This window comes from Prenolepis imparis, unplaced genomic scaffold (assembly GCF_030444845.1).
Source record: "Prenolepis imparis isolate NDT839.2.m4 unplaced genomic scaffold, iyPreImpa1.0 SCAF_6, whole genome shotgun sequence".
Classification (NCBI taxonomy): domain Eukaryota; kingdom Metazoa; phylum Arthropoda; class Insecta; order Hymenoptera; family Formicidae; genus Prenolepis; species Prenolepis imparis.
Window position 1 is genome coordinate 12,170,140 of NW_028141164.1, and position 9,115 is coordinate 12,179,254.

The 9,115-nt window shown below is 25.3% G+C and overlaps 1 protein-coding gene across 1 annotated transcript; it reads left to right on the plus strand.

The window, feature by feature from the left end:
• Positions 1-1,504: 1,504 nt before the first annotated feature.
• LOC145937091 (uncharacterized) lies at positions 1,505-5,897 on the plus strand. Its single transcript, XM_083039943.1, has 2 exons — positions 1,505-1,599; positions 3,252-5,897. The coding sequence occupies exons 1-2, from the start codon at positions 1,567-1,569 to the stop codon at positions 4,869-4,871; spliced, it is 1,653 nt and encodes a 550-aa protein (XP_082896069.1). The 5' UTR covers positions 1,505-1,566; the 3' UTR covers positions 4,872-5,897.
• The last annotated feature ends 3,218 nt before the right edge of the window (positions 5,898-9,115 follow it).

Below are 9,115 nucleotides of genomic sequence, written 5' to 3' on the forward strand. Positions count from 1 at the left end.
ATTCATTTGATTCTTATTGATACTGTTTCTTTTTAAATATTTAACACAGTTATTATGGAGTTTTTATATTTATCTGTATAAGAACTGAACTTAACTCTGGTCATATATTTTCGATAACCATTTATTTTTCTATAGAAAACTCCATAATAATTATTCAAGATAATTTAATAGCTGAAATGTTAAAATTTTCTGAACACTTATTAGTGTTCAGAAAATTTTAACATTTCAGTTATTAAATTATCTTGAATAAAAATTGATTATCTACTTATATTTTAAAATCGTTATTGTGCTAAAACTTCTAATTTTCTATGCTAAATATTTTTATAATTGAGATTTCCATTTAAATTTTCTTAAAAAGATCTATTCTTTGATAATGATTTAGAACCTCTCTTACACACATATAAATAAAAAAATATATATACAATACCTCATAAATGAATATATAAAAGACGCATGTTTCATATGTATCACTTCAACTACCGTTTGTGCCTTAATTTAATTATTCTTAATTTATGTACTTGGAAAATTTGAACCTAGCAAAGTTTACAATAATAATTCGATGTCAATAATGGTTTCAACAATAAGGCTTTTCATATTAAAAAAGTTAAAAATTTTCAATATATAGAGATTAAGAAATTTTATAAATAATATTTAATAAAAAATACTTTTGTTTGTATATTATCTTTATATATTATTATTATTTGTATTGATCTTTCTCGACCATTGGATAAATTGATGTAACACGGCAACACTTTGTTTACACATAAAGAATATCATATGATTTAATTATATATCTTACTGATTAAAGATTTAAAAAAATACTCTGTCCGAAAAAACTGTACGTTTTTATAATATTTATATATTTATAAATTATTATTTTGTAACATATTTATTATAACAATTGAAATTATTGTAATAAATCTTTGAAAATGATTTGACCTTTATAATTAATAATTAAGTGATTATTTACCATTTAAGAAATATATTTTATAAAATTTTAACAAAAATCTTTTTTTTAAATAATGCGATAAATTTATTTTTATTGTAAGCACAAATTAATGTCCAAAAGTAATTAATTTTACGTTTTTACAGTACTATATTAAATGTTTTAACATAATAAATTAAAATAATTCCTAAATATATGTTACACATACATTGTATTTATATTTGTATTAAACATGCGCATTTATAAACGTACGTATTTATTTTTAATTGTACTAATCATTGTTAATTGTAGTTGGAACAAGTATTAGTTTCATTCTATCATTTATTAAATTGTCATTACCTGCTCTTAGTACAAATATTTATCTTATTAATATATTTAATTAAATTAATGTAAGAATTATCGCAAATTTGCGTAAGTTTTAATATATTATAAAATTTATTTTGAATTTGAAACAGGCGGTTGTCTTTAGTATATGATTTCGATTGTCGAGTCGCTAGTTGTAATCATCACGTGTTTATTTTCGTTGCTCTACTGAGCATTCGCGTGTTTTGAAACTGTGTGTAAAGGACACTCGTTGTTAGAAATCTGTTGGCTGAATACAAGAATCTTCAACTATCACGATGGCGATGGGCGAGATTAATCACGACTTTTGGGTAAGGTTTTATTAGTTTAAATAATTCAATCTTCAGAGCCTTATAAAACTGCATTCTATATCTTCTATCTTATTAAACTGAAAAAGGATTTTAGAATATAAATAATGGAAAGTCAGGAAATTTAAAGTCAATTTTCTTTTAAAAAATTCTAAAACATTCGTAAAACATCAAGAAAGATATAACGAAAAGCTGTTGAGACAAATTACGGTTGGATGTGCATATTTTAACACTTATGAATTTACAAGAAATTTAATATTACATTAAAGCACGGATTTATTTAGCGCAAAAAAATTATATAATTTGTAAGTCGCAGCAACCTATACATGTCGTGTGTTTAAGAAATAATGTAAAATACAAATGTTTCGTCGACTAAATTCTTTTCACGTAATGTGTAGAAATTTATATGTCGTAATCGGTCATAAAATAAAGTATATCTTGAAATTTTAAAGTAATGCTGGTGGACATCTCTAAGGGTTTCTTATAACAAGATCGAAATACCTTTCTCATCAAAATATTTGTTTCAGAAATTAAGTAAATGAAATTAAAGTCAATGTCAAACAACTCATGGAGAAATTATGGTACACACAATCAAAAGTTGAACATGAAAAGGCAAAATATGTAACGCTTTGCAATTTAAATGCTAATCTGCCACGGGTAGGTGATGGATTTCGAGATTTTCTTATGAAGAACAGTTATTAAAAAAAGTAATAGTGATGTTCACTCAAAAAGTGTTCAATCGACGATCGAAACGTTGGTTTCTTAACGTTATTCCTTGATACACGAGATATTTTCGTTGCTACTCAATTTATATACAGAATCTATTTTTGTGCAAATTATAGAACTCCCAGTTTAATGTAACATTAAGTGCTTTGTAAATTTATAAGTATTAATACATACACGTATTTACATATATTGCGATTTGCTTTAAGAATTTTTTTTTTACATTTTGTATTATTTCTAGAAGTGTTTTTCTATCATAAAATGGCAAGCTATAAAATAATTATTAAAATTATTATATAATTTATATGAGTAATGACATTAATTATATTGTTTTTTATATTTTCTATATTAATAGTAATATTTTTATCAAAATTATATTGATTTAGTATATTTTCATATAAAAATTTATTTAAAAATGTAAATTTTATGCATGCGAGTATTTGATATATAAATTGGTTTTTGTAACAGCGTTAAAAAAGTAAAGAAAATTGTAACGAAATTTTTCTCTTTTAGTAACAGTAACGAATTATTTTTTGAAATTCATAATAATAAATAATGATAACATTAATGACATTACATTTTTTAAAATTGTTACATTAATAATGATAACAATTACATTTTAAGATTGATAATAAATAATGATCCACGATTACTTTTGAAAATAATTTTCTCAACTTTGAAATACAATACATTTATCAGATTTTTTATAATTTACATTACCTGTATGAATATTCCATAGATATTATCATAATATCAGAGTGAACTTTATGGATATACTAACATATATAAATTAAATAATTTATTATTTTTGCTTCAAATCAAATGAAATAGATACAGAGAATTCTATAATATAATAACAAGAAATCTAATAAATAATTTTTTGTACTACATAAATAAAGCAATCTATTTAATTTGAATTCTATGATTTTCAGGACGAGTTATTCGAAAGTCAAACGTATGAAAATATTGACCAGGATACATTATTACATTTAATAAAAGAAGTCAAAGATATGAAAAAGGATCTTTCAGTAATCCAGCAAGAATTTGAGGAAATTTATAACATCAATTTCCAGACAGGTATAAATCAAGAAAAACCGGAAGAAGCTATGTCGAAAGAAGTTCAACGTAATACAGCTTGCACAAGTACTGCCACACAAAACACTGAAAATGATGCCAAGTCTAAGGAGAATATTAAGTTTTTGGAACAATTACAAGAAGAAATTACAGAGAAATTGGAAAAGGTAGACTTAACGAAACAACGAATGACTGACAGTATGCCGAATGAGATCGACGATAAAAAGGGCGAGCTGATGAGAAATGACAAACATCTTCAGTTCATCGAGATAATGCATCAGGATGAGATTAGAAAAGTTAGTGATCAAATTGTACAGAATCACGACAGAATTTGTTCCATTATAGACACAGTAAAGATTTATACGCAAATGGAATACTTCATGCACCAAATTAATCTGACAAGCAAGTTTTTGGAGTTTGAAGACGAAGTATTGAAATTGAAGCTCGAGAGAGAGCGAATGACAACAGAGGGGAAAACGGTTGGCGTTGAGCAATCGGTCGTGATGTCGTGTAAAATCGTTCATGAGAAGAGCAAGTTAATGATAGACAATAAATATCTTTGGTTTGTCGAGACGATGCGTCAGAAAGAGATTAATAGAATTTTTGTTCAACTTCAAATGTTTTGCGATAATTACAATATACCAAATGAAGAAGTCAAGATCGCTACGCATAGAGATTTCATCATGCAGAGAATTGAAAAATTAAAAAAGATTTTGAAGCAAAAGAAAAAAGTAATAGACTTTAATCTTCAGATAGAGCGAGAGGCAACGAATATGGAAACGAAAGATACTGTGACATCCAATGTGTCGAGGAAGAATAATAATGTAAAGAGTACGTTGATGAAGAACAACAAATATCTTCGATATATCGCGATGAAGCATCAGGAAGAGATTAATAGAGTTTATACTGAACTTCAAGTATTTTGCGACAAATACCATTTGGCTATTGAAAATGTAAAGCTCGCAATGCATCCGAGTGTGGGAGCAGACGTTGAGAAGATTAATATGCCGAGTGAAATCGATGAAAGGAACGAGTTGAGGAAGAACATCGAATATCTTCGGTCCGTTAAAGCGATATATCAAAAGGAGTTTATTAGAATTCACGATCAACTTGAAATACATAGCAACAGATATGACTTGCCAAGTAAAAACGTAACGATTGTTATGCATACAAAACCGTATATTCCCTTGACAACGCATGACGAAGAAAACGAACTGAAGAGGGACAACGAATATCTTGCGTTCGTCGCGATGATGCATCTGGAAAAGATTAAGGAAATATGTGCTTTCTTTGTAATGTGTAACGATCAGAGATGCAATGTTACAATTGAAGAGCTTACGAAGACTAACTTTTTCATGAAGCAGAAAGTGTATGTGACTAACGAAATTTCCAATTTAAAAGACCTGATTTCTGAGCTGTGGGACGAGTGGGGATGGATACAAACATCTGAACAATATGTTAAAAATAACACGCGCTGAATTTTCAGCATATATGAATAACTTAACGAGAAAACGGCAAAATGATGAAACTGAAGGCAATTATTTATTGATAATTAGGACAATAGATAGGCAAAACGTAATTAATATAGATATTTTTGTAATTATTCACAATGTATTTATCAAAAAGATTATTTTAACAAATTCTATCTTTAATTTAGATGTCACGAAGCATACTAAATTATAGTAACTAATCGTAAAGCGTATATGTGTTCACTTTGACATCGCTCCATGTGATTCATTTGATTCTTATTGACACTGTTATTTTTAGAATATTTAACACAATTATTGTGGAGTTTTTATATATTTTTCTGTAATAGAACTTCTTAACTCTGGTCATATATTTTCGATAACGATTTATTTTTCAATAAGTATTCAGAAAATTTTAACATTTCAGCTATTAAATTATCTTGAATATAAATAGATTATCTACTTATATTTTAAAATCTTTATTGTGTCAAAGATTCTAATTTTCTATGTTAAATATTTTTATATTTGAGATTTCCATTTAAATTTTCTTAAAGAGATGTCTGTTATTTGATAATGATTTAGAACTTTACACACATATATCTATACAACACCTCATAAATGAATATATAAAAGAAGCATGTTTTATATATATCACTTCAACTATCGTTTGTGTCTTAGATAAATTTATTTTAATTTATGTACTTGGAAAATTTGAACTTAGCAAAGTTTACAATAATAATTCGACGTCAATAATGGTTTCAACAATAAGGCTTATATATTAAAATAGTTAAAAATTTTCAATATATAGAGATTTAGAAATTTTAAAAATTAGAGTTAATAAAAAGTAATTTTTTTTGTATATTAGCTTTATATATTATTATTATTTGTATTGATCTCTCTCGACCATTGGATAAATTGATGTAAAACGGCAACGTTTTGTATACACATAAAGAATATCATATGATTTAATTATATATCTTACTGATTAAAAATTTTTTTAAATACTCTGAAAAACAATACCTACGTTTTTATAATATTTATATATTTATAAATTATTATTCTGCAACATATTTATTATAATAATTGAAATTGTTGTAATAAATCTTTGAAAATGATTTAATCTTTAGAATTAATAATTAAGTGATTGTTTACAATTTAAGAAATAAATTTTATGAAATTATAACAAAAATATTTTTTTAAATTAATGTGATAAAATTATTTTTATTGTAAGCACAAATTAATGTTCAAAAGTAATTAATTTTACGTTTTTACAGTAATATTATCTGTTAACATAATAAATTAAAATAATTTCATTCTCTCACATAATATGTGATTATAAAATTAAAATAATTCCTAAATATACCTTCCACATACATTGTACAGTTACATTCGCATTTACAAACATACGTATTTATTTTTAATTTTATTAATCATTATTAATTGTAGTTAGAACGAGTATTTAATTCATTCTAATAGTCATTTATCAAATCGTCATTACCAGCTGTTAATACAAATATTTATCTCATTAATATATTTAATTAAATTAATTTAATAAGAATAGTAAATTTGCGTTAATTTTAATTTGAAACAGGCGGTTGTCTTTAGTAATAATCTTAAATGTCGGGTCGCTTGTGTTGTGATCACCACGTGTATATTTTCGCTGTTCTAAACATTTGTGTATATCGAAACTGTGTGTAAAGGCCACTCGTTGTTAAAAATTCGTCGGCTGAGCACAAGAAGCTTTCACTATCACGATGGGCGAGATTAATCACGTGTTTTGGGTAAAGTTTTATTCGATTAATTAATTCACTCTTATAAAATTATATCCTATATCTTTTATTATTAAAATGAAAAAGGATTTTTAGAATATAAATAATAGAAATAAGTCAAAAAATAAATCAAACAATTTTCTTTCGAAATAAAAATTTTCTAATAAAACATCAAGAAAGTCGTAAAGAAAGGCTGTTGAGACAAATTGCGGTTGGATATGCATATATTAACACTTATGAATTCACAAGATAAATATTTTTACAATAAAGCACGGATCTTATAATTAATGCAAAAAAATTATATAAATGGTAAATGTCGCAACAAAATATGTACATGTCGTACATGTATCTAAGGAATAATGTAAAAAACAAATGTTTTGTCGACTGAATTCTGTTTACGTAAAGTGTTGAAATTTGTCTGAGAGTCGAACATAAAATAAAATATATCTTGAAATTATTAAGTACTGGTGGACATCTCTAACGATTTCTTATAACGAAATCGAAAAATTTTTCACTCACCAAAATATTTTTTAATCATAACTAGTAGAAATTAAAGTTAAAATCAAATAATCACTCATGAAGAAATCATGGTAGACACAATTAAAAGTTCAATATAAAAAGACAAAGCATGTAATGCTTTGCAGTTTAAATGTTAATCTGCCATGGATGAATGATGGATTTCGAGATTTTCTTATGACGAATAGTTATCAAAATAAGTAATAGTGATGATGTTCACCCGAAAAAAATTCAATCGACGAAACGTTTATTTCTTAACATTATATTTTAAGAACACGAGATGTATACTTTCGTTGCGATAAAATCTTTGTTTGTGCAAATTATAAGACTCACAGTTTAAAGTATATACTTGTAAATTTATAAGTATTAATACATACATGTATCCATATATACTGCGATTTGCTTCTAGAATGTTTCCTTTACGTTTTGTTTTCTGAAAGTATTTTCTATTTTAAAATATCAAGATATGAAATAATTATTAAAATTATTATATAATTTATATCGATAATGACATCAATTATATTGTTTTTTTTATATTAATAGCAATACTTTTATCAAAATTATATTGATTTAGTATAATTTCATATAAAAATTTATTTAAAAATGTAAATTTTATGCATGCGAGTATTTTATATATAACTTGGCTTTCTGTAATAGTGCTAAAAAAAGTAACGAAAATTGTAACGACATTTTTTTTTTTGAGTAACAGTAACAAATTATTTTTTGAAATTGATAATAATGAATTATGATAACATTGATGACATTACATTTTTTAAAATTGTTAAATATATAATGATAACAGTTACATTTTAATATCGAAAATAAGTAATGATTAACGAATACTTTTGAAAATAATCTTCCTAACCTTGAAATACATTTATTAAATAGATTTTTTATTATTTATATTACCTGTATGAATAGTTTATAGATATTAATTTAATATTATAGTGAATTTTATGTATATACTAACATGTTTAAATTAAATAATTTATTACTTTTGCTTCAAATCAAATGAAATAGATTCTATTATAAAATTCTATAATATTTTAACAAGAAATTTAATAAACAATTATCTCTATTACATAAAAAAGCAATTTGTTTAGTCTGAATTTTATTATTTTCAGGATGAGTTATTCGAACGTCAAACGTATGAAAATATTGACCAGGATACATTATTACAATTAATAGAAGAAGTCAAACATATCAAAAAAAATTTTGCATTAATGCAGCAAGAATTTGCGGAAATATATAACATAAATTTCCAGACAAACATAAATAAAAAAAATCCGAAGGAATATCTGTCGGAAGAAATTCAACGTAATACAGCATCCACAAGTACTGCCTCACAAAACACTGAAAATGAAACAAAGTCTAAAGAGAATATTAAGTTTGTTGAACAATTAATAGAAGAAATTGCAGAGGAATTCGAAAAGGTAGACTTAACGAAGCAACGAATGACTGACAGAAAGAACGAGCTGATGAGAAATAACAAACATCTTCAGTTCATCGAGATAATGCATCAGGATGAGATTAGAAGAGTTAATAATCAAATTTTATATAATCACGACAGAATTTGTTCCATTAGATTCGAAGTAAAGATTTCTACGCAAATAGAATACTTCATGCACCAAATTAATCTGACAAGCAAGTTTTTGGAGTTAAAAGACAAAGTATTGAAATTGAAGCTCGAGAGAGAGCGAATGACAACAAAAGAGAAAACGGTTGACGTTGACCAATCGGTCGTAATGACCAATATGTCGTGTAAAATCGATTATGAGAAGAGCAAGTTAATGATAGATAATAAAAATCTTTGGTTTATCGAGACGATACATCAAAAAGAAATTAATAGAATTTTTGTTCAACTTCAAATGTATTGCAATAATTACAATATACCAAATGAAGAAGTTAAGATCGCTATGCATAGATATTTTATTATGCAGAGAATTAAAATATTAAAAAAGACTTCAGAAC

Excerpts from the sequence above, each read along its gene's own strand:
- LOC145937091 (XM_083039943.1), top strand. The coding sequence starts at position 1,567 with ATGGCGATGGGCGAGATTAATCACGACTTTTGG. Across the intron at positions 1,600-3,251 it reads AGATTAATCACGACTTTTGG|GACGAGTTATTCGAAAGTCA; the intron begins GTAAGGTTTTAT and ends TATGATTTTCAG.